This window comes from Somniosus microcephalus, chromosome 22, assembly GCF_052327205.1.
Source record: "Somniosus microcephalus isolate GS21.2 chromosome 22, FLI_Smic_1.0, whole genome shotgun sequence".
Taxonomy (NCBI): Eukaryota; Metazoa; Chordata; class Chondrichthyes; order Squaliformes; family Somniosidae; genus Somniosus; species Somniosus microcephalus.
Window position 1 is genome coordinate 46,030,014 of NC_141008.1, and position 26,904 is coordinate 46,056,917.

The window sequence follows — 26,904 nt, forward strand, 5'->3', positions numbered from 1 at the left end:
CACCGCGATATTTAGCGGGGCGCAAATGGCGGCGTTAGCCTGTAGTGTTGCGCCGCCACCGATGACGTCATAGGCGTGCGCAACGCCCCACTACCGCCCCGAACGCCATATTAGGTCGCGGCCGCCTCTTCCGCGCCGGCCGCAAATAGCGACCGGTACACGGGCCTACCTGTGGCGGTAGTGGCGCGAGTTAAGGTGGCGGTGCGGCCGGCCGCTTTTTCGGCAGCCGCCTGCCCGCACCTCCGTCCCCGGCCTCCTACACCGCCCCCCCCCCCCCCCCCCCCCCCCGCGGCATTGCCGGCTGTTTCCCGAGAGCCCGGCACTTCTCCTTGGTGCCGGGCTCATTTGCCGGCACTCGCGAGCGTGGATCGCGCTGTTGCAGGCACCTCCCCCTTAACAGTGGGAGGAAGGCCTGCAGTACCGCAGCGTGCCGTGCCGCAGCGGGTGGCGCTGCGGCACTTTGCGCGCCGATATTCAGTTTCAGCGCCCCAAGCGGGGCGCGGGAAGCCTCGTTTAGCGGCCGGTTTCCATTTGGGGCGCAGAAACTGAATATCCCGATGGCGCAAGTGGCTCCGCACGCAGCGGTAATACCAGCGCCCAGGCGAGCTTGGCGCCCCAAACTGAATTTTTAGCCCTATGTTCCCCGACCTCTCTGGGAGGTTATTTGTGTCCTCCTTTGTGAAGACAGAACCAAAGTATGTATTTAATTGGTCTGCCATTTCTTTGTTCCCCATTATAAATTCCCCTGATACTGACTGCAAGGGACTTACGCTTGACTTCACCAATCTTTTTCTCTTCACATATCTATAAAAGCTTTTGCAGTCAGTTTTTATGTTCCCCTGAAAGCTTACTCTCATACTCTATTTTCCCCCTCTTAATTAATCCCTTTGTCCTCCTTTGCTGAATCCTAAACTGCTGCCAATCCTCAGGTTTACTGCTTTTTCTGGCCAATTTATATGTCTTCTCCTTGGATCTTATGCTATCCCTAATTTCCCTTGTTAGCCACGGTTGAGTCACCTTTTTTGTTTTATTTTTATGCCAAACAGAGATGAACAAATTCTGTAGTTCATCCATGCGATCTTTGAATGTTTGCCATTGCCTATCCACCGTCAACCCTTTGAGTAACATTCCCCAATCAATCCTACCCAACTCGCGCCTCATACCATCATAGTTTCCTTTATTTAAATTCAGGACCCTAGTCTCTGAGTCAACTACTTCACTCTCCATCTTAATGAAGAATTCGATCATATTATGATCGCTCCGACCCAAGGGGCCTCGCACAACAAGATTGCTAATTAATCCTTTCTCATTACATAATACCCAGTCTAAGATGGCCTGATCTCTAGTTGGTTCCTCGACATATTGGCCCAGGAAACCATCTCGTATACACTCCAGGAATTTCTCCTCCACAGTATTGTTACTAATTTGGTTAGCCCAATCTATATGTAGATTAAAGTCACCCATGATAAGTGTTGTGCCCTTATTGCATGCGTCTCTAATTTCCCGTTTAATGCCATCCCCAACCTCCGCATTACTGTTTGGAGGTCTGTATACCACTCCCACTAACGTTTTCTGCCCCTTGGTATTTCTCAGTTCTACCCATACAGATTCACATCATCAGAGCTAATATCCTTCCTTTCAATTGCGTTAATCCCCTCTTTAACCAGCAATGCTACCCCACCTCCTTTTCCTTTTTGCCTATCTTTCCTGAATATTGAATACCCGGCCTTGGTCACCTTGTAGCCATGTTTCCATAATCCCAATCATATCATATCCGTTACCTCTATTTGCGCAGCTAATTCATCCACCTTATTACGAATGCTCCTCGCATTAAGACACAAGGCCTCAAGGTGGATTGGGTTCTGATCAGGGAGTTGGGTGATTGGGTTCTGTTCAGGGAGTTGGGTGATTGGGTTCTGATCAGGGAGTTGGGTGGTTGGGTTCAGTTGAGGGAGTTGGGTGATTGGGTTCTGTTCAGGGAGTTGGGTGATTGGGTTCTGATCAGGGAGTTGGGTGATTGGGTTCTGTTCAGGGAGTTGGGTGATTGGGTTCTGTTCAGGGAGTTGGGTGGATTGGGTTCTGATCAGGGAGTTGGGTGATTGGGTTCAGTTCAGGGAGTTGGGTGATTGGGCTCAGTTGAGGGAGTTGGGTGGTTGGGTTCAGTTGAGGGAGTTGGGTGATTGGGTTCAGTTCAGGGAGTTGGGTGATTGGGTTCTGATCAGGGAGTTGGGTGATTGGGCTCAGTTCAGGGAGTTGGGTGATTGGGTTCTAATCAGGGATTGGGTGATTGGGTTCTGTTCAGGGAGTTGGGTGATTGGGTTCTGATCAGGGAGTTGGGTGGTTGGGTTCTGTTCAGGGAGTTGGGTGATTGGGTTCAGTTCAGGGAGTTGGCTGGTTGGGTTCTGATCAGGGAGTTGGGTGATTGGGTTCTGATCAGGGAGTTGGGTGATTGGGTTCTGTTCAGGGAGTTGGGTGATTGGGTTCTGTTCAGGGAGTTGGGTGATTGGGTTCTGTTCAGGGAGTTGGGTGATTGGGTTCTGATCAGGGAGTTGGGTGATTGGGTTCTGTTCAGGGAGTTGGGTGATTGGGTTCTGTTCAGGGAGTTGGGTGGATTGGGTTCTGTTCAGGGAGTTGGGTGGATTGGGTTCAGTTCAGGGAGTTGGGTGGATTGGGTTCTGTTCAGGGAGTTGGGTGATTGGGTTCTGATCAGGGAGTTGAGTGGATTGGGTTCTGTTCAGGGAGTTGGGTGATTGGGTTCTGTTCAGGGAGTTGGGTGATTGGGTTCTGTTCAGGGAGTTGGGTGATTGGGTTCTGTTCAGGGAGTTGGGTGGTCGGGTTCTGTTGAGGGAGTTGGGTGGTCGGGTTCAGTTCAGGGAGTTGGGTGGATTGGGCTCAGTTCAGGGAGTTGTGTGATTGGGTTCTGTTGAGGAAGTTGGGTGGTCGGGTTCAGTTCAGGGAGTTGGGTGGTCGGGTTCAGTTCAGGGATTTGGGTGATTGGGTTCTGATCAGGGAGTTGGGTGATTGGGTTCTGTTCAGGGAGTTGGGTGGTCGGGTTCAGTTCAGGGAGTTGGGTGGTCAGGTTCTGATCAGGGAGTTGGGTGATTGGGTTCAGTTCAGGGAGTTGGGTGGTTGGGTTCTGATCAGGGAGTTGGGTGATTGGGTTCTGTTCGGGGAGTTGGGTGGTCTGGTTCTGATCAGGGAGTTGGGTGATTAGGTTCTGTTCAGGGAGTTGGGTGGTCGGGTTCTGATCAGGGAGTTGGGTGATTGGGTTCTGTTCAGGGAGTTGGGTGGTCGGGTTCTGATCAGGGAGTTGGGTGATTGGGTTCTGTTCAGGGAGTTGGGTGGTTGGGTTCTGATCAGGGAGTTGGGTGATTGGGTTCAGTTCAGGGATTTGGGTGATTGGGTTCTGATCAGGGAGTTGGGTGATTGGGTTCTGTTCGGGGAGTTGGGTGGTCGGGTTCTGATCAGGGAGTTGGGTGATTAGGTTCTGTTCAGGGAGTTGGGTGGTCGGGTTCTGATCAGGGAGTTGGGTGATTGGGTTCTGTTCAGGGAGTTGGGTGGTCGGGTTCTGATCAGGGAGTTGGGTGATTGGGTTCTGTTCAGGGAGTTGGGTGGTCGGGTTCTGATCAGGGAGTTGGGTGATTAGGTTCTGTTCAGGGAGTTGGGTGGTCGGGTTCTGATCAGGGAGTTGGGTGATTGGGTTCTGTTCAGGGAGTTGGGTGGTCGGGTTCTGTTGAGGGAGTTGGGTGGTTGGGTTCTGTTCGGGGAGTTGGGTGGTCGGGTTCTGTTGAGGGAGTTGGGTGGTCGGGTTCTGTTGAGGGAGCTGGGTGGTTGGGTTCTGATCAGGGAGTTGGGTGATTGGGTTCTGTTCAGGGAGTTGGGTGGTTGGGTTCTGATCAGGGAGCTGGGTGGTTGGGTTCTGTTCAGGGAGTTGGGTGATTGGGTTCTGATCAGGGAGTTGGGTGGTCGGGTTCTGATCAGGGAGTTGGGTGATTGGGTTCTGATCAGGGAGTTGGGTGATTGGGTTCTGATCAGGGAGTTGGGTGATTGGGTTCTGTTCAGGGAGTTGGGTGATTGGGTTCTGTTCAGGGAGTTGGGTGGTCGGGTTCTGTTCAGGGAGTTGGGTGATTGGGTTCTGTTCAGGGAGTTGGGTGGTCGGGTTCTGATCAGGGAGTTGGGTGATTGGGTTCTGTTCAGGGAGTTGGGTGGTTGGGTTCTGATCAGGGAGTTGGGTGGTTGGGTTCTGATCAGGGAGCTGGGTGATTGGGTTCTGTTGAGGGAGTTGGGTGGACGGGTTCTGTTGAGGGAGTTGGGTGGTCGGGTTCTGTTCAGGGAGTTGGGTGATTGGGTTCTGTTGAGGGAGTTGGGTGGTCGGGTTCTGTTGAGGGAGTTGGGTGGTTGGGTTCTGATCAGGGAGCTGGGTGATTGGGTTCTGTTGAGGGAGTTGGGTGGTCGGGTTCTGTTGAGGGAGTTGGGTGATTGGGTTCTGTTGAGGGAGTTGGGTGGTCGGGTTCTGTTGAGGGAGTTGGGTGGTCGGGTTCTGTTGAGGGAGTTGGGTGGTCGGGTTCTGTTGAGGGAGTTGGGTGGTCGGGTTCTGTTCAGGGAGTTGGGTGATTGGGTTCTGTTCAGGGAGTTGGGTGGTTTGGGTTCCAGTGAGATGTATTTGGTTTTTTTTGCCTGTCAATAACCATTTGATCTTGAACTGTTATTTAACAACGTTATTTCCTTGTAGAAATTGTTTGACTTCCCTCGAGTGTTTTTATTGAACAAAATCCTGAGTCTGTCAGTGGCGCAGGGACCAGCATACAAGAGGTGATGAGAGATGTACGGAGACAGCCCAAAGCACTGGCATGGCAGTAACATCAGTGAGCAAGCATAGGGCTTCACAGCTTCATTCCCAATTACCTGCTTTCTATGTATTCTTTTGAACTTTCAGTACAGAATTTGATGGGAGTGCTGTTGCCAGGATTTTACTTGTTGCAAGCCAGAAGTTCTTGAGGTCAATTCAGTATTGTCAGTTTATGTTAAGTGCAAGCTCAGTTTGTCTTTAAAATGCTCCAAATTATCAGGAATCTATCTCAATTCATTAATTGTTTTCAGGGACAAACCAATTCTAAACTACAAACTTTCTTCAACAACCCTGTGAAACCCAATACAGGAACTCTGTAAAAGTTTTACAGCAGTGTTGCTGCTAGTCTGATTTCGTATATAGGTACCGATACACCAGAGAGAAATTTTCACTTAATCTAGGATGTCCAAACTATGGTCCATCAGCCCTATTTGCTCTTATATTTGTTACTCGCTGATTTGTGCTGTTTGAATTTTGTGGGTATGAAGGTTTGGTAAGGGCTCTTCTTAGCGCTGTCGCCTCATCGATAGATAAATTGTAAATCAAAATACCAAGCTTGAGATATGAATATTAATGGGAACATGGGTTTTAAACTGTATAGGTGGCCCACAAGGCTCCATAGCCCTAAGTGGCCCATAGAGACAAAAAGCTTGGTCACATGTAACTTACAGTTATATAACATCTTTCACAACCTCAGGGCGTCCCCGAGCGCTTTACAGCCAATGAAGTACTTTTTAAAGTGTAGTCACTGCTGTAATGTAGGAAACACGGTCGCCAGTTTGTGCACAGCAAGCTCCCACGAACAGCAATGAGATGATGATCAGATCATTTTTTTTAGTGTTAACTCAGTACATTAAATACCTTGGGATACACTTCTTGTGAGATACTCTTAATTCATGCCCTGATATTGTTTCACCCCTGGTGACAGACTTGTGCCCACCTGTACGTCGCTCTAGTGTCGTGCAAAACAAAATGCTTTTTCAAGCCACATCCCGAGTTTGGAAGGACATATTCTAGAATTGTATCCCTGGGTGTTTGTCACAGTTCAAGTGGATACGGTGTGAAAAATTCACACACTGTACTGAAATCGCAGTGACAAGAAAAATTAAAATATCTCATTCAGACTATCTGAGCATTCCTACCCACAGCCACTGGGACTGAAATTAGAGCAGCTTATAAAAGAAAGGCTAATTAGGAATCTAGTCCCAATGGAATGACTCTGCAAAACCTGTTTTTGCAACAAAATCAATTAACGCTTAAATAAACAAGATTGCTTTTTGGGGAGCATAGAAATAGTATTTATGTTTTCTGAACTTTTCTCTTAGGGCGCGATCTTGCCAGCCCTGGGGAGGCAGGTATGGAGGCGGGACTGCCGGGAAAATGGCAGAATTTAGGGGCGGGTGCCCAACCCGCCTCCGTACCATCTTGCCAGGAGGTGGGTAGCCGACCCGCGCCGGATCCTGTCTCCTTAGAGGCGGGAAGGGGATTAGTGTCAGTTATCTGCCTGTTAACAGGTAGATAAGAGGATTATCCCCATTTTACCCACACAATTGCGAGCTTCCCGAAGGCTCCGAACCCCGCCAGGGTCACAGAGGCGAGTCGTGGGTCTGCGGGAGTCGAAGGGATGCAAAAGTGCGCTGTGAAGGTAAGTGGTGGGTGCTAGTGTGGAGAGGTGAGCATGTGAGATAAGTGGAAAGTGTTAGAAAAAGTGTACTTACCTTTGTTTCTTCCTGCAGGCTTCAGTCGGTGGGTATGCGGAGAGTCTCGCACCTCCGCGGCAGAGATGACAGATGGCCGTGTCATTCTCCAATGCAACAACCATCTAATTTCTGCGAAAGAAAGAGGTTTGATGAGGTCTTCAATTCAAGAACTCATCAAACTACAGCTTCACAGAGCTGTCAAACGATGACAATTTATCTGTCAAAAATTTTTGACAGATGAAGCATCATATGTTGACGTTCTCTGTAACCAGCTTCCCCTTAATTGGCCGGCTTAACAAGGTCAATCAAGGGAAAATAGCGTGGGTTGGCCAGAAGTTGATGGAGGCGGGACTGAAACCCGGCAACTGGGAGTCCCGCCTCCAAAAGCTCCCCATTGGCAAAATCTAGCCCTTAGAATCCAAAAATATCTACACAAGGTCCCTTGGGGGACTTGTAGGTTACCTCTGTGTGCTGTTCACCAACTCTTCTTGTCCTCTTCCCACCTCCAACACCGCCCCACCACTCCAACCAGTGTCCAAAAATGGTGACAGCAGCACTACTGTCAGTGCCAAGCATCCTCATGCAGCACTTGTATGTTCTTTCTCTAGAAACTAGCATTGGAAACTCCAAAATGTAGCAGAGAGTATTAGAATGGGAAGATGGCTGAAGGTCACATAAGAAAACTCAATGGTTTTGGCAATCAGATCTCATATGTTAACCCCTTAACATGAGTCTGGGAACCAAGGGATATGGAGATTGGGTGGGAAAGTGGAGTTGAGCTAGAAGATCAGCCATGATCTTATTGAATGGCGGAACAGGCTTAAGGGGCCGAATGACCAGCTCCTGCTCCTATTCCTTATGTTCTTATGATATGCCTTGAGATGAGATGGGGATAGAAGTGGAAGATGCGTTATGAGATTGGGAATAGAGTTGAGAAATGGGCCGAGATGAGATTGGGAATAACATTGGGAGATGTAGTACAAGATTAGGAATAGAGTTGGCAGATAAGCTGAGGTAAAATTGGGAATAGAATTAAGAGATGAGATTGAAAGTAGAGATGGGTTGAGATGAGATTGGGGATAGCATTGGGAGATCCGATATGAGATTGGTAGTAGAGTTGGAAGGTGGGTTGATATAAATTTGGTGATAGATTGGGGCAAGAAGATTGAGATTGGGAATAGAGTTGAGAGATTAGCTGAGATGAGACTGGGAGTAGAGTTGCATGGAGATGAGTTTCTAGGCATGCAGTTTGGTAATATCAGCCTGGCTTTTGCTGTAGCTCCTAGTCACGCACAATCTTCATCTCACCTTAAAATAGTTTTTTTGCTTTAGGGAACTTGGGGGAGGGGGGTTGGTGGGGGAGGCAGACCAAATCGAGAAGGATGGAACACTTTCTAAAGGTACAATGGTTTTAATTCATCAATGAAAATCTCCCCCAGTTAAATTTTCCACCATCCTTGTGGATCGATAGATTGTGTATTCAAACCCCATAGCTGTAGTTTGTGCCCATAATCATAAGAACATAAGAAATAGGAGCAGGAGTCAGTCATTCGGCCCCGCGAGCCTGCTCCGCCATTCAATAAGATCATGGCTGACCTTCTACCTCATCTCCACTTTCCCATGAGCCCATAATCTACACTGATAGTCCAATGTAGCATTGAGGGAGTACTGCATTGTCAGAGGTACTGTTCTTTGCATATGACATTAAACCGAACCCCGCCTTCCATTCAAATAAAATTCCCAGAGCAATATTCTAAGAAGAGCAGGGATTTCTCTGTGTCCTGGCTAACATTCCTCAACCAACACCACCAAAAACAAATTAACTGGTAATTTATCTCGTTGCCTTTTGGGGATCTTGCTGTGCTCAAAATGGCTGCCGGTTTGCCTTCATAGCAAAGCTGTTTCATTATTCTCATCCAGGTGAAGAAAAGGATTTAGCTGTTGTTTTCTGGACACAGGCTTACATACAGTTGCCCACGTTATGCCTCTTTTTAAATGGAAAGTTTTACTTACAAGGTATAAGCGGACACTGGATACTTTGTTGGAATACTGAGGAACCGTTCCCCGTATTCTACTCTGGGACCCCAAGTCTATTCACTTTGGCGACTGCTGCCACAGAATGTGATGACGCTTTCATTGTTTGATCAACAAGCATCTCCAAATCTCTCTCCTCTAACACCACTCATTATGTTTACATGTTATCCTGTATTTCCCAATATTATCTGCTTGGATTGTCTACTAGTCTCTTCTACAGTGACAGCTGCAGTTAAAAGCCATGTGTTCTGCCATAGTTGAAGTGAGGTGGAAAGAGAAATTGGCAAACAGGACTGTAGGTCAACAATGGGAGATTGCAAAGTTGCAGAATACCATTTAAAAAAAGAGAGACTGTTTCAAGTTATAGGATGCCATTGTTAGATAAAAAGTTAAAAATACACTAAGATTGAAAAAGAGGTCATATGAGGCCTATAAGTATAATAAAAAATCATTTAAAGAGAGAGAATACAAGAAAATAAGGAAAATTAGGAAAGAAAGCCAGGAGGAAGCATGAGGAGAGAATAAGAACAGAAGAATTGTGGAGCAGGAGTTGGCCATTTGGCCTTTCGAGCCTGCTCCGCCATTCAATAAGATCATGGCTGATCTTCTACCTCAACTCCACCTTCGTGCAATATCCCCATATCTCTTCATTCCCTTAATATCCAAAAATCTATCACTCTCTGTCTTGAATATACTCAACAACTGAGCATCCTCTGCTCTCTGGGGTAGATAATTCCAAAGATTCACCACCCTCTGAGTGAATAAATTTCTCCTCCTCTCAGTCCCAAATGGCTGACCCCTTATCCTGAGACTGTGACCCCTAATATAAATGCAAGTCTGTTTTTCTATTGGATTTATTAGTAACTAACTTGTATTCATGGCCCCTAGTTTTGGATTCTCCCACAAGTGGAAACATTCTCTCCAAATCTACTCTGTCAACCCATTCATAATTTTAAAGACCTCTACCAGGTCACCCCTAAGTCTCTTTTCTAAAGAAGAAAGACCTAACCTGTTCAATTTTTCCTGATAGCTGTAATCTCTCAGTTCTGGCACCATCCTTGTAAATCTTTTTTGCACTTTCCCCAGTGCTTCTGTGTCCTTTTTTATAGTATGGAGACCAGTACTGTGCACAGTACTCTTAAGTGCAGGCGGGCCAGGGTCCCATACAAGTTTCACATAACTTCACTACTTTTAAATTGTGTGCCCTAGAAATAAATCCAAGTGATTTGTTCACCTGTACCCCTAGATCCCTTTGCTCTTCTACCCCATTCAGTTTCTTATTTTCTAAGGTGTAGGTGATGTTTCTATTTTTCCTACCAATGTGCATCACCTCTCATTTATCTATGTTAAAGTTCATTTGCCACTTAACTGCTCAGACTGCAAGCTTTCTAATGTCTTGTATTATGTTACATTCTTCCTCAGTGTTAGCTCCACCCCCCACTCAGCAGGTTTGGTATCATCTGCAAATTTTGATATCGAGTTACTTGTTCTTAAGTCCCAATCATTAATGTAAATTATGAATAACAGTGATTCCAGCACTGATCCTTGTGGAACATCGCATTCTACCTCCCACTAATCTGAGTAATTGCCCTTTACCCCTACTCTTTGCTTTCTATTTTTTAGCCAATTTGCTATCCATTCAGCTATTTGTTCCCTGACTCCACGTGTCCTAGCCTTTGTCATGAGCCTACCGCGTGGTACCTTATCGAAGGCCTTTTGAAAACTTTGTTGAGTGTGATTGTGTGCCAGAGGACTGGAGAGTGGCCAGTGTAATGGCTATTTTCAAAAAGGGAGACAGATGTAATCTAGATAATTGCAGTTAGTTTAATATCTGTGGCAGAGAAATTTTAATGTAGAGAAAATAATTAGACGCAGCCAACAGATTTTAGGAAGGAAGATTGTGCTTGACAAACCTGATCGAGTTCTTTGAGGAGGTGATAGATATGGTGGATGAGGAAACTGCAGTGGATGTGGTGTACATGGACTTTAGGAACGTCTTTGACAATAAACCATACAAGAAACTATTGAAGAAGATTAAGAACATAAGAAATAGGAGCTGGAGTCGGCCATTTGGCCCTTTGAACCTGCTCCGCCATTCAATAAGATCATGGCTGATCTACCTTATCTCCACTTTCCTGCACTATCCCCATATCCCTTGATTCCCTTAATATTCAAAAATCTATCGATCTCTGTCTTGAATATACTCAACGACTGAGCTGCCACAGCCCTCTGGGGTAGAGAATTCCAAAGATTCACCACCCTCTGAGTGAAGAAATTTCTCCTCATCTCAGTCTTAAATGGCCGACCCCTTATTCTGAGACTGTGACCCCTGGTTCTAGACTCCCCAGCCAGGGGAAACATCCCCCCTGCATCTACCCTGTCAAGCCCTGTAAGAATTGTGTATGTTTCAATGAGATCACCTCTCATTCTTCTAAACTCTAGAGAATATAGGCCTAGTCCACTCAATCTCTCCTCATAGGACAACCCCCCCATCCAAGGAATCAGTCTGGTGAACCTTCATTGCACTCTCTCTATGGCAAGTATATCCTTCCTTAGGTAAGGAGACCAAAACTGTACAAAATACTCCAGGTGTGGTCTCACCAGGGCCCTATATAATTACAGTAAGACGTCTTTACACTTATACTCAAATCCTCTTGTAATAAAGGCCAACATACCATTTGCTTTCCTAATTGCTTGCTCTACCTGCATGTTAACTTTCAGCGATTCGTGTATAAGGATTCCCAGGTCCCTCTGAACACCAACATTTCCCAATCTCTCACCATTTAAAAAATACTCTGCTTTTCTATTTTTCCCACCAAAGTGGATAACTTCACATTAAGGGGTATGGAATCAGGGGAAGGGTAGCAAATTGGATTAAAAATTAGTTAAAAAGGGGAAAACAGGAAGTAGGAGTTACAGGCCATTTCTCACAGTGGTTGGAGGTGGTAGTGGTGTCCCACAGGGTTCTGTTCTGGGACTGCTCCTGTTCTCTGTGTGCAGCAATGATTTGGATGTAGGGCTATAGGGAGCTGTGTCCAAATTTGCAGACAATACTAAAATAGGAGGCATAGTAAAAATAATACTGAGGACCACAGGAAGCTGCAAGAGGATATTGATAAGATGGCAAAAATGTGTCAGATAAAATTCAATGTCAGTACGTGTGAAGTGGGATATTTTGGTTAACAAAAACAATAATACTTTGAGTGGTGGAAGACTGGGTGATGTGGAAGAGTAGAGGGATTTGGGGGTTTAGGTTCAGAAGACATTAAAAGCAGCAACTCAAGTGGATAAGGCCATAAAAAGCTAACGGAATACTGGCCTAGAAATTCAGTTTGGGCCCGCCAGCTGGTTTGCGCCCAAAAGTTAGCACTGAGCGCGGAGCCAGTTGCGCCCGTCAGATATTCGGCTTTTGCGCCCCAAGTCGGAACCGGGCGCTATTCCAGGGTGTGCCCGCCCCCGCTTGGGGCGCTGAAACTGAATTTCAGCGCTGTAGGCGCCGCTGCGCCACCCGATGCGGTGCGGCAGGCTGCGGTACTGCAGGCCTCCTCCTCTTAAGGTGGAGGTGCCTGCAACGGGGAGATCGCCGCTGGATTGTGCCGGCAAATGAGCCCGGCACCACGGAGAAGTGCCGGGCTCGCGGAAAGCAGCCGGCAATGCCGCGGGGGGGGTGGTGGAGGAGGCTGGGGAAGGAGGTGCGGGCAGGCGGCCGCCGAAAAAGCGGCCGGCCGCACCTCCACCTTTATGCGCCCCACTAAGGCTGCAGTAAGGCCCTGGTCTCCGGATGTAAGTAGCGGCCGCCACGGAGGAGGCGGCGGCAACTGAATATGGGATTCGGGCCGGCATTGGGACGGAACCGGGGCACTGCACACACCGATGACGTCATCGGTGCCGGGGCTACCGCCGCCATTACCGCAGCGCTGAATATCAGCGCGAACTCCTCTATTGGTGCAAAAGCCCTCTTTGGGCGAAAACTGGGCGCAAAGCCAACCGAATTTCTAGGCCACTGAGTTTTATGGCAAGAGATATAGAATGTAAAAGTCAAGATGTAATAATGAACCTATATAAAACCTTAGTAAGACCACAATTGGAGTAGTTTGTGCAGTTTTGGGCTCCACACGATAGGAAGGATGTAGAGGCAATAGAGGGGGCACAGCCCAGATTCACAGTGACTGTGTTGTCCATAAAAAATGACTAACTAGCCCCATGGTGTTATGGCGACACATACACTAATTTTAGTAGAAAACGCCTTGCACACAATACAGCTAAATGTGCTTCACGTGTATATTTACTTAACAAGCATCTGTCACAATTCAGTAACCAAGGAAGTAAAGCACTCGCAACAATCAAAAAACATTCATACTCTGCTTTTTGTCTTCTCAACAAATGCACACACAGGTTAAAGTTCACATGCATACACCATGCAAATGAGTATTGAGATGGCATGCCCAACAACAGTGATTATTACTAATTTTATATTTGCTAATCAGAAATGCAGTTAGCCACTAGTGACTAATGTATGGGCAGCACTACTCTAGGAGGCTGCCTGATGCGAGGAAATGCAATAGAACAGTGGCGATTATGGGGAGGAATTGATAGAGGTGTTTAAAGTTATGAAAGGATGGGACAGAGTAGTTAGAAATAGACTGTGCAGTGGTTGAGGGGCCTACAACAAGGGCATATAGATTTAAGATCAAATATAAAAGATTTAGGACAGAGAGCAGGAGAAACTCTTTCTCCAGAGATGGTTGTGTGACTGGAATGCACTTCCAGAATTAATGACTGAAGCAGAGACTATGTCGACATTTAAGAATAAGTTAGATAGGTGGCTGAAGGAAATAGGGAATAAAGGGATATTGAACAGGGCGGGCACATGGGATTAGGACACTGCTCGTGAGGAGGATAAACACCTACACGGACTGGTTGGACCGAACGGCCTGTTTCTGTGATGTCATTTCTTTGTAACACGTCTTTTCCATTCTTCACTCTTCAGCATAAAATACTCCCTCCAAATGTAGTTCAGGTTAAAGTAGAGCTGCTGAGATTTTCCTTTGTTTTTTCCCCATGAAGACCTGCCATTGATATCTCCGTACTCTGTAGAGAGCTGCTCAGCCAACCTTAAGTACGATATGCACCAGCGAATAATTCCATTGCCCATCACACTGACTGGGACACATGCAAGCCAAGAAACAGTACTGGGAAATGTTGGAGCTCTGTGTCCAAGGACAAATTAACTTCATTATCTTCTACCAAGTTGGAGTTTATTTTGGAAAACATGACCTGGAGTGCTTCATGTTGAAACACTTCCCTCCTCCTTTAAAGAGCCCATTTCAATACTAAATCTTGTTGCCAGCCTTCCCAGAGAAGCACTCAATCCTTTTGCGGGTTAATTTTCCAGTTTTGTCTACTCACCCAATTATCTTTAAAGTAGCTCTTCCTTTCAAAGGGGGTTTGAAAACAATTCCCAACGAGCCGCAATGTTGTTCCTTTGGAGTAAAACACAAGCTGTGAGTGATGCATATTATAAACTGGTCGTTCAGTGTGAGGGATGCCCCAGAAAGTGGAATCTGAATCTTCATTTTTTGGCAGAACCTTGGTTTGGTGTGAAAGTGCCGTGGAGATAGCCATTAAACATATACGGGTGCCTGCAATATGAAGGTGCTGGATTTAGACCCACAATGAATGCTTCGAAGTGTAATAGAATACCTGCTCAGTGTTCTAGTTTGACTCAGATGTAATCTGACATTGACAAAGGCCAGTCTAATTCCCTGAGAGCAATCTGTCATTTTTCTAAAGTACTGCCCTCGCCCCAAATCTTTAGATCAAACTTTTAACAAATTGTTCACCTGTTTCAAATTAGTAACAAGAAAACTATAACTGCAGGCGGCTAAATGGATTCAATCAGGGCACCATAGCAGGAGCCCGTCTTCCCCCATCTGCCTCACTTAACTTAAGCCTTTAAGTGCAAAGCCAAATCAAATTGATGAGATGGTTGTTTAAATTTCCCCCCATGTACATCAGAGATTAATGCTCAAATTATATGATATCATAGGATCTGGAAAGCTAAATTGATCTATTTTGGATTTCCCTCGAGAAGTGGGCTGACCTCCGCTTCAACCAGCTTGTTTGCCATCCTGAATACCCAGCAGCAGTTAAAGAGTCACTGCCACACCATGGAATATGTTGTGTAGTGAGGATGACTGAATGGAATATTTTCTTAAGCTTTTATTTCAACAAAGTGAGGGTTATCCGTGCCGGGGAAGGGAATATGTTCCATTTCACATACCCAGTGTCTGCACCCAGCAGTCCCAGGTCAGGTAAACAACAACAACTTGCATTTATACAGCGCCTTTAACATAGTAAAACGTCCCAAGGCGCTTCACAGGAGCGATTATCAAACAAAATTTGACACCGAGCCACATAAGGAGATATTAGGGCATGTGACCAAAAGCTTGGTCAAAGAGGTCGGTTTTAAGGAGTGTCTTAAAGGAGGCGGAGATGTTTAGGAAGGGAATTCCAGAGCTTAGGGCCTCGGCAGCTGAAAGCACAGCCGCCAATGATGGAGCGATTAAAATCATGGATGCGCAAGAGGCCAGAATTAGAGGAGCACAGAGATCTCGGAGGATTGTAGGGCTGGAGGAGGTTACAGAAACGGAGGAGCGATGCCATAGAGGGATTTGAAAGCAAGGATAAGAATTTTAAAATTAAAGTGTTGATTAACTGTGAGCCAATGTAAAGCATGGGTTAGATACAAAGTAAAGCGCTCTCTACACTAACCCATCAAACACTCTCAGACAGGTACAGCATGGGTTAGATACAAAGTAAAGCTCTCTCTACACTGTCCCATCAAACACTCTCAGACAGGTACAGCACAGGTTAGATACAGAGTGAAGTTCCCTCTACACATGGGATTGGGGGTAAGGTACTGACTTGGATAGAAAACTTGTTGGCAGACAGGAAGCAAAGAGTTAGAATAAACAGGTCTTTTTCCGAGTAGAAGGCAGTGACTAGTGGGGTACCGCAGAGATCGGTACTAGGACCCCAGCTATTCACTGTATATATATATATATTAATGATCTAGACGAGGGAACTAGATGTAATATCTCCAAGTTTGCAGATGACACAAAGCTGGGTGGGCATGTGTGCTGTGAAGAGGATGCAGAGAAACTCCAGTATGATTTGGACAGGTTGGGCGATTGGGCAGATGCAGTATAATGTGGATAAATGCAAGGTTATCCACTTTGGTGGCAAAAACAGGAAGGCAGATTATTATCTGAACAGCAATAGATTGGGAAAAGGGGAAATGCAATGAGACCTGTGTGACCTTGTGCACCAGTCGCTGAAGGTAAGCATGCAGGTGCAGCATGTGGTTAAGAAGGCAAATGGTATGCTGGCCTTCATAGCGAGAGGATTTGAGTACAGGAGCAAGGATGTCTTGCTGCAGTTGCACAGGGCCTTGGTGAGACCACACCTTGAGTATTGTGTGCCGTTTTGGTCGCCTTATCTGAGGAAGGACGTTCTTGCCATGGAGGGAGTGCAGCGAAGATTCACCAGACTGATACCTGGGATGGCAGGAATGACGTATGAAGAGAGATTGGGTCGATTAGGCTTATATTCGCTAGAGTTTAGATGAATGAAAGGGGATCTCATTGAAACTTATAAAATTCTAACAGGACTAGACAGACTAGATACAGGAAGGCTGTTCCCGATGGCGGGGAGTCCAGAACCAGGGGTCACAGTCTAAGGATAAGGGGTAAGCCATTTAGGACTGAGATGAGGAGGAATTTCTTCACCCAGAGAGTGGTGAACCTGTGGAATTCTCTACCACAGAAGACAGTTGAGGCCAATTCATTAAATATATTCAAGAAGGAGTTAGATATATTTCTTAAGGCTAAGGGAATCAAGGGATATGGGGAGAAAGCAGGGACAGGGTACTGAATTTGGATGATCAGCCATGATCGCATTGAATGGCGGAGCAGGCTCGAGGGGCCGAATGGCCTACTCCTGCTCCTATCTTCTATGTTTCAGTGTTTCCCAGGGTAGGTACAGCACGGGTTAGATGCAGCGTAAAGCTCCCTCTACACTGTCCCATCAAACACTCCCAGGGCAGGTACAGCATGGGTTAGATACAGAGTAAAGCTCCCTCTACACTGTCCCATCAAACACTCCCAGGGCAGGTACAGCATGGGTTAGATACAGAGTAAAGCTCCCTCTACACTGTCCCATCAAACACTCCCAGGGCAGGTACAGCACGGGTTAGATACAGAGTAAAGCTCCCTCTACACTGTCCCATCAAACACTCCCAGGGCAGGTACAGCATGGGTTAGATACAGCGTAAAGCTCCCTCTACACTGTCCCATCAAACACTCCCAGGGCAGGTACAGCATGGGTTAGATACAGCGTAAAGCTCCCTCTACACTGTCCCATCAAACACTCCCAGGGCAGGTACAGCGTAAAGCTCCCTCTACACTGTCCCATCAAACACTCCCAGGGCAGGTACAGCATGGGTTAGATACAGAGTAAAGCTCCCTCTACACTGTCCCATCAAACACTCCCAGGGCAGGTACAGCATAGGTTAGATACAGAGTAAAGCTCCCTCTACACTGTCCCATCAAACACTCCCAGGGCAGGTACAGCACGGGTTAGATACAGAGTAAAGCTCCCTCTACACTGTCCCATCAAACACTCCCAGGGCAGGTACAGCACGGGTTAGATACAGAGTAAAGCTCCCTCTACACTGTCCCATCAAACACTCCCAGGGCAGGTACAGCATGGGTTAGATACAGAGTAAAGCTCCCTCTGCACTGTCCCATCAAACACTCCCAGGGCAGGTACAGCACGGGTTAGATACAGAGTAAAGCTCCCTCTACACTGTCCCATCAAACACTCCCAGGGCAGGTACAGCATGGGTTAGATACAGAGTAAAGCTCCCTCTACACTGTCCCATCAAACACTCCCAGGGCAGGTACAGCACGGGTTAGATACAGAGTAAAGCTCCCTCTACACTGCCCCATCAAACACTCCCAGGGCAGGTACAGCATGGGTTAGATACAGAGTAAAGCTCCCTCTACATTGTCCCATCAAACACTCCCAGGGCAGGTACAGCATGGGTTAGATACAGAGTAAAGCTCCCTCTACACTGTTCCAACAATTTGTTCCACCCTAACCTCATAGATGTGACATTTTCCTTTTCCCACCACCAGCTATCCTGTGGCCTCGCTGAGTAAGGTTGGCTATTTAGATTCAAAACCAAATGCAACAGTTGAATTAGAGATACTGTCCAAACTAATTTCAGGTAGGAGTTTTAAAGCCAACAAAGTGAGATTTTCACCCAATCAACCTGGGATGGGTTTGAACCGTGGTTCCAGAGGTGAAAGGACAGTGTGTCTAACTCACTCATCATCCTGCCCCCTCCGCCTGTACTAATTGCAGCTTTTTAATACTATTATTTTTTAGTGGCCAATTATGTGTTTGGGGCACATAATAGGTAGCAGACGGGAGCAACTGGTGTGAGTACAAACGTCTCCTTGAAATTGACTGGTGGTTGCTAGCAGCCCAGATAGTTGTAGAATTAGCGGGTGCCTGGAGAAAGCCCGGTGAATTTCTGTAACCTAATCTTTGCAAGCTGAAAAAACCCTTGCTTGATAAGTGTTGTTCAGTTCTGCGTACAGTGGCTAGAATTCCAGGTAACAGCACTGTCTGTAGGAAGTTCCACGGGCAGGAGAGGGGAATGTGTGTGGAGCTTTACTCTTGTACTCTGTGCAGTATTTTTTTGACGCACAGTATTGAAAGCAGCTCTTGTGTTTCTGGTATCGGGAGAGAGGTCTGGCTGTCGTGCCACCAGCTCTTGGGACTCTGGTCCAGATATGGTCTTGTAGACCACAGACACTCTGTCCACCTTTCAGTGTGGTAGAGGGTGATTTCTCACACGGAGTGAACAATCTTCGTCCAGTCTGTTGGTCTTGATGACTTTGGGTCGCAGTGAGTCCAAGAGCAGGCAAGGAAGGCACAATATTCTGTCTCTGAGTGGATATGTTCTTTGTTGTTGCCGCCAGATGCAGCACCAAATGCATTTTGAGGATTCCCATTTTTCTCTCGGCTTTTCAGACCAACTTTGCTACAAGTTTTTCGCCATCATAACATGGAAATGACAAAATCGAGGCGATATGCCAATAACACAGTGATTTTTGCCCTTGTGGATTGATAGAAAGCAGAATAACCAATATCTGTCAGTCATTCTTGACCCGCTCTTAGTCGTGAAAGTAACAAGCCTTGTGTCTGGATAATCCCGTTCTATTTTGCTGCTGATGGCTGGGGGTATTGTCACCAGCAAAAAGATATAGAAACCTTCAGTAAAAACAGGAAATGCTAGAAATACACAGCTGGTTAGTCTGCACCTGAAAGACGAGGACAGGTCAATGTTTCAAGTGAGACCCTTCATCAGTTCTGATGGAGTCTCACCCGTCAGCCTGTTTTTTTTATCTCTTTCAGACACGGACTCACTGGGGTTCTGTTTACCTCAGCAGTTGTGTTTTTTGAACCTCAGTAAGTGCAGGGAGTGTACTGGTTATGTTAATTAATTCTGTCAAAGGGTTAAGCAGCCAGGGTGAGCAAGAGCTTCGAATACCTTGGCAAGCCCTAGCTGCAGTGTCTGTGGGCGCAAGCTGAAGCTCAGTGTTGCTCGGATGAAGTGAGCGGAGTCACTGCACTGGGTGGCGCACATCTGTAGTCACTTCACTTTTGTCGGTTGGTTCGATATATATTTTAGGAAGATTTCACTGTGTCTGTGTAGTCTCAAACTGGAAGTGTTAATATAATGAAATTTTGGATAATTTCCTGCCTTTTCAAATACTGGATGTAGAATTGACAGACTGTCTGTGCTGTTTAATGTTTCAGTGATTAATGAGCTGGATGGTCTGGCTAAAGGCCAGGACACAGACTACCACGGTGGAAACCATGCCAGATTGGTGCAGGAGAGAGCCAAGAAAGCCATCGACTTCCTGGAACAAAAGTTTGAATCCCGTGACTTATGTCTGCGGGCTCTAACCAGCAGAGGTAACGAGCTGGAGTCGATTGCGTTCCGGAGTGAGGATATAACCGGGCAGCAGGTAACTGCAGTAATGGAAATGTGATGCAGCCCTCCTTTACCTTCGCTCCCTCCTCCCCCCTCTCCCATTGTGGGTTCAAGCCCCACTAAGGTAAGCTGACACTTTAGCACTGAGGGAATGCTGCGCTGTCTTGAGGAGCTGTCCTTCGAGTGAGACATCAAACCGTCTGCCTGTTCTGGTGGCTCAGGCGGATATGAAAGATCCCATGGCACTATTCAAAGAAAAGCAGGGAGTTTTCCCAACATTCCTCCTTCAACCAACACCACCAAAATCAGATTAACAGATCATTCGTCTTATTTCCAAATGTTGCTATGCACAAAATGACTGCCTTGTTTGCCTAATGTAGTACTGGACTAGCAACCCAGAGATCGAGAGTTCAAATCCCAACAGGGCAAGTTGTAAAATTGAATTCAATAAATTTGGTCATTTCTGAGCAGGCTGCTGGATTGTCGTAAAGACCGAACTGGTTCACTAATGTCCCCAGGGAAGTGAACCTGCCCGATGTGGCCTCGACATGAATCCAGTCGAATCTTCACGCCCTCTGAGGTGGCTTAGAAAGCCACTCTGTTGTAAACGGGATGAACAATAGTTGCCTGTCTGGTTATCTCCAACAGACATTTGTCACTATGTAGACTGCTAACGCAGCTAAAGACTGGCATACCTAGTCACTGTGACCATCCAGTACTACGCGATTGGGTTTGAGCTGGAGGCTGAGAGGGTTTGACGGTTCCCTGTGCAGCCTTTCCATATCCCTTCAGGAGTGGGTAAGTCTGTGTATTGAAAGAGGATTTCATGCTTCACGCCAAGTCTGATGTTAAATATTGGCGTTTTTTGGTTACATGGAAAGTGGTGAGGGAGGGGACAGGCTCCTCAATAGCTCATTAAATCTCAAGCTCTTACTCATATCTAGACAGCTGCCTTTTTTTGTTGAAAGCTTCAGAGACTTGCCTTGTTGGTACTGGCTCCATCGTGAAGTTCTTTTTCTCCTCTGATGCCCTCAGAGCCTGCATGATCAAGTCTGGAGCGGTCTGATCCAGAAATGTTGCCCTCCAGACACAAGATAAATTACCTTTTTTAAAAAAAAAAAACTTTTTGTGTGTTTTTTGTAAACTTTATTAATTTCTGTTTGTCAAGATTTGAGAGGCAGCAGTGCTAGGGGTTTGATGAATTGCTTAATCCTGTTATGCAGCTATGTCCCAGCCTGTATCAGGTATGAACGGGTTTTTGTAACACCAGCTTCAAAGAGGCTTTGAAAAGCAATCGTCCCAACTTCATTCTTTGAGGAAAAGTCACTCTGGACATGTAGTTACCCACAGCCCACCTTCATGTGTCATCTCCTTTAAACAATATATACACATTCACAGGTAGGTAGGTAGAACTCTTGTTCTCTTGCTCTTGCTCGCTCTCTCACTCACTGCTCACAGGGATCGCTCAGCAGCGAGCAGGAACAGTGACTGACTTCTTCTTTCCTCTGATGGGGGAGTCCAGGCCAAGAGGCACAGTCATAAAATTAGAGGCAGGCCATTCAGGGGTGATGTCAGGAAGCACTTCTTCACACACGGTAGTGGAAATCTGGAACTCTCTCCCCCAAAAGACTGTGGATGCTGGGGGTCAGTTGAGATTTGCAAGACTGAGATCCAAGAGATGAAAGGGCAGTGTGCTAATCCACTGTACCACTCAGCCCCCGTGAACTTGGCCACAGTGTCTGCACTTCAAAGTAATTCATTATATGTGAGGTGCATTGAGATGTGTGAGAGATGTGATGAGGTGAAGATAATTGCCAGTCTGTTTTGTTCAGTGTGGTTGCTGCAAGGAGCAGTGGAAGTCCTGACACAGGCCACAGACACACTCTGGGGAAATGCACGAAAATCAAATTCTGCAAGAGAAGGAATAATTCAGGCCAACTTCCCAATGGGGCAAATTCCAAATTTCTCTCCTCTTCTCTCCCCCCGCCCCCATTGAAAGCACTGACTGTGCTGGGACTCAGTTTCAGGAGAGTCCGTCACCAATATTCCTGCTAAGCTGCGCAGCGGTCTGGAGGTCCCGCGCAGGCCGCTCATTGGCTTTTCAATGGAAATAACCGTGCGTGCGTGAAAAATTGAATGAGCCGTGCAGCCAGCCACCAAAAAAAAATTACAGGGAACATTGCCAATCACCCTCCGGCACCTTCACCCAACTGGCAGCAAGCTACGTGAGGATGTTACAGACAACAGATACACTCACACTCTCGCTCTCTCTCTCTCACTCACTGCTCACAGGGATCGCTCAGCAGCGAGCAGGAACAGTGACTGACTTTTTCTTTCCTCTCCCTAGCCCAGCGCTGCTGAGCCGAACTGTAGCACCCCAATTGCAACCCCAGCTGAGACTAGTTAACAGAACGTTGGTCCTTCCCGGTCTGAGTGCTGCAGTGCGACTCTGGGCAGTGGACCTTCCAACACAAGCACTGGGAGAGCTTTCCCGGAGCGACAGCACCAGAAAGTTTTGAGAATAGCACCCTTGGTCTAGCTTCTTGTAACGACCCCGTCGCTTACACGTGTCCCAGATTTACTGTATTTTACTTCCAAGACTCTCTTTGTAGAAGGAATTAAATTCTTTTTAAATGTTTAATTAGTTTTAAATTTGCTGCTGACAGCCTTGTGTTTAAATGTGCCTATTGTAATCTGTACTAAGTGACAGCAGCAGGCTTTGGTTCACCTGTCTCTGGCATACAGCAGGTAGATCCCAGCCTGCCCCATAGGGAAGTTGGCCCAAATTATTCCTCCTCTTGCAGAATTTGACTTTCATGCATTTCCCCAGAACGCCCAGAGAATGTCTTTGGCCTGTGTCAGGGCTTCCACTGCCTTTAACTCCACTGTTTATCTTCACCTCATCACATCTCTCAAACATCTCAATGCACCTCACATATAATGAATTACTTTGAAGTGCAGACACTGGCATCTTGCTGTGCGCAAAATGGTGACCCATATTTGCCTACATAAGATGAATAACCAGATGGGGGAACGGTAACCTAGTGGTTCTGGTACTGGACTAGCAACCCAAAGGTGGACACTGGAAAAGTGACCACAGAAGCAGCTGGATCGTTGTAAAAGCCCAGCTGGTTCACCGGTGTCCTTCAGAGGCCCCTACCCAGTCTGACCTACATGTGACTCCCGCCCCACACAATGTGGTTGACTCTTAATGCCCTTTGAAATGGCCTAGCAAGCCACTCGACTGTAAACAGCAACTTAGGATGAGCACTAAAACAAAGTTGTTCTGTTTTTGGTGGTATTGGTTGAGAGGAATGTGTCCAGGATACTGGGAGATATCTCTACCCTTCACGGTAATGGCATTTTTAACATCTACTTGAACCATTGGAACAGGCAGATGGCAGCGACTCGGTTTAAAATCTGAGCTGAAGGCTGGCGCTTCCAGCAGTTCAGCACTCCCACAGTACTGAACCAGAGTCTCAGCCTGGACCAAGGGACAAGTTAAAGCCCTACTGGCAAGCCCATTTTGGCACCATCAGCAGTCATTAACTCCAATTAGCAAAAAGACTACTATAATATAAATGACTTGCCCTTCATATTTCTCGTTTATTGACTGTACGGGATTGGCTGGCCAGTTCATATGGCATTGAGAGGTAAATATAGTGACCTGTTGATTGGGCTCCCCTGTTACACGGCAGTGTTCTCTGTTTTGAGACTGGGCACCACAGTGTGGAGGTGTATCAGACGTGTTGCCTCTGGCAATTCTAGTTACCACGTAAACTCTGTGGTCCTGCAAGGTGTTTATTGACCATTTGTTCTGAATGTATCTCACTGGGGGCATATAAGCCACTTCCATAAACAGAGCTCAAATCAAGATTTTATGTGCACACTGCAGCATCATATAGTCATTAACTACAGCACGAGCACATTCTGAGGGCAGCAACTTCTTGGAAAAGATCCTACTCTCTTTTCCAGCCCTCCCCCCTCCCAAACAGACTTTCAACTTCTGTACTTAGACCCCTTTAAATTAGATGCAGGTGGAACAAGAACACCTGCAGGAAAGTCCGAAATCCAATCTGGATGATGTTCTGAAGTAGTTACAGACCCACATTGCCTTAATCTGCAACATGTGGGCTTTATTACAATGCTGTGTTTGGATTGGACAGTTGGCTGCTGAAGCACTTCCCCGTACTTTTTCTATCCGTGTGTTTTGTGATGTTGCACAGCACTTACCTGGCGCTGTAGGCTAGTGGATAGCGAGCCGGAAAGGAAATACTGAAATGTGCCATGGCTCTCGCCAGTGCCAGCCACCATTCCCCATTTCACGAAGCTCCAAGCAGTCTGCTGCCCTGCTGACTGTCACACATTCAAGCCTTACCTGTCACAAATGCACAAAAAAGGCAATTTAATAAATGTTTTGCAGAGTGGTTTATATCCTGTGTTGTAGAACATTAAGACCCCAAGAGACAATACCATACTCACAGTACGGTCCTAAACATTTGTCACTGTTGGGAATCATTATTATGTAAAGTATTTAATATCGCCTTTAACCAGCTCCCACCTAAAAACATGCTTATAATCATATTGAGGGACAGGTACTAGATTCTGAGCAAAGTAATCACATTCCTTTAGTGTCAATAACAACAACCACTTGCATTTATATAGCGCCTTTTACATAGTAAAACGTCACTTCACAGGAGCGTTATCAAACAAAATGTGATACTGAACCGCATCATGAGAGATTAGGACAGGCGACCAAAAGCTTGGTCAAAGAGGTAGGTTTTCAGGAGGGTCTTAAAGGGGGACAGAGAGGCGGAGAGGTTTAGGCAGGGAATTCCAGATCTTAGGGCCCAAGCAGCTGAAGGCACAGCCGCCAATGGTGGAGCGATGGAAATCGGAGTGCACAAGAGGCCAGAATTGGAGGAGCACAGAGATCTCGGAGGGTTGTAGGAGGTTACAGAGATAGGGACTGTTATCACTGGACAATATGGAAGACGTCAAATATTATATCAATGATGCACAATCAGTGGGAGCTGGGTCAGGACTGGCACGGGTCACCCGTCCGTGGGAGCTGGGAGGGACCTGGTCAGTGATTGGTTGGGAGGTAGGAGACAGAGTAGGGATGAAGGGAATGCACTCTGATTGACAGGCTGTGACAAGTGGTGTTCCCCAGGTATCAGTACTGGGGCCTCAGCTTTTCACCATATGCATCAATGACAGATGAAGGAATAGAGAGTTTTATATCGAAGTTTGTAGATAACACTAAGTTAGGAGGCACGATAAGTTGTGTAGCTGGAGCAGGAAGTAACAAAGGGACATAGACAGATTAAGTGAGTGGGCAAAACTGTGGCAGATGGAGTTCAATGCGGGGAAGTGTGAGGTCATCCTCTTTGGATTCAAGAAAGATAAATCGGAATTTTTCTTGATGGCAGACGACCAGGAACTGTGTAGGAGCAAAGAGATTTGGGTGTCCAGGTACATAAATCACTAAAAGCTTCATGTACAGAAAGCAATCAAAAAAGCTAATGGAATGTTGGCCTTTTATTTCAAGGGGGCTGGAATACAAAGGGGAGGAAGTGATGCTTCAGTTGTGCAGAGCATTGGTCAGAGTCCATCTGGAGCACTGCGTTCAGTTTTAGGCACCGCACCTCAGGTCACCCCTCAGCCTTTTTTTCCTCAAGAAAATAACCACAGCCTATTCAATCTTTCCTGATAGTTATAACCTCTCAGTTCTGGTAACATCCTTGTAAATCTTTTTTGCACCTTCTGTGTCTCCATATCCTTTTTATAATATGGAGACCAGAACTGTGCACGGTACATTAATGAACTGTACAAGTTTAACATAACTTGGATTTTCCCAACTTCTCCACATAACTGAAGTCCTCCACTTCTGGTATCGTCCCAGTATACCTCTCCAAGACCTTGACCTCCTTCCTAAAGTGTGGTGCCCAGAATTGTACACAATACCCCAGTGACTTTTACTTGGACAGGCACTTGAAGTGCCGTAACCTACAGGGCTACAGACCAAGAGCTGGAAAGTGGGACTAGGCTGGATAGCTCTGCCTCTCTAGAAATGAACCTCAGTGTCTAGTTTGCTTTTTTTATGACCTTCTTAACCTGTGTTGCTACTTTTGCTGATTTGTGTATCTGTACCCCTAGACCCCTTTGCTCCTCTACCTCATTTTGATTCTTACTATCCAAGGTGTCTGTGGCTTCCTTATTCTTGTTACCAAAATGTACCACCTCACACTTGAAATATTGAAAAAGCACTCACTGTCCCTTTGCCCCCTCTACGACTGGCATAGATGTAAATGATCTGGACTTGGGCATAGGAAGACCAGTTTCAGAGTTTGCGGAAGATGCAAAACTTGGCAAAGTAGTAAATAGTGAGCAGGATCGTAGCAGACTTCAGGATGACATAGACAGACTGGTGAAATGGGCAGACACGTGGCAGATGCAGTTTAATGCAGATAAGTATGAAGTGAGGCACTTTGGGAGAAACAACATGGAGAGGCAGTATAATCTAAATGGTACTATTTTGAGGCGGTGCAAGAGCAGAGGGACCTGGGGGTGCATATTCACAAATCTTTGAAGGTGCAGGGCAAGTTGATGAGGTGGTTAAAAAAGTGTATGGGATACTTGGCTTTGTAAATAGGAACGTTGAATACAAAAACAAGGAAGTCATGCTAAACCTTTAAAAATCACTGGTTGGGCCTCAGCTGGAGTATTGCGTACAATTCTGAGCACCGCACTTCAGGAAGGATGTCGAGGCCTTAGAGAGGGTGCAGAGGAGGTTTACCAGCCTAATACCAGGGATGAGGGACTTCAGTTATGTGGGGAGGTTGGAGAAGCTGGGATTGTTCGTCTTAGATCAGAGAAGGGTAAGGGGAGACCTAATAGAGGTAATGAAAATTAAGAGGGGTTTTGATAGAGCAAGTAGGGAGAAACTGTTTCCTTTGGCAAATGGGTCGGTAACCAGAGGTCATAGATTTAAAATAATTGGCAAAAGAGCTAGAGGGGAAATGAGAGTGTTTTTCACAAGAGGACTGTTATGATCTGGAACGCATTGCCTGAAAGGGTGTGAATCAGATTCCATAGGAACTTTCAACGGGCAATTGGACATGTACTTGAAGAGGACCAATTTACAGCGTTATGGGGAACAAGCTGGCGTGTGGTACTAAATTGGATTGTTCTTTCAAAGAGCCGGCATAGGCACGATGGGCCGAATGGCAGCCTCCTGTGCTGTAAGA

At 46.4% G+C, this 26,904-nt stretch overlaps 1 protein-coding gene across 1 annotated transcript in view; it reads left to right on the top strand.

The window, feature by feature from the left end:
- The window catches only part of smg6 (SMG6 nonsense mediated mRNA decay factor), a 280,547-nt gene that overhangs the window by 245,767 nt on the left and 7,876 nt on the right, over positions 1-26,904 (top strand). Inside the window, exon 8 of the mRNA XM_085965106.1 lies at positions 19,477-19,688. Coding sequence (XP_085821232.1) covers positions 19,477-19,688 — 212 coding nt within the window. The remainder of the gene's footprint in view (positions 1-19,476; positions 19,689-26,904) is intronic.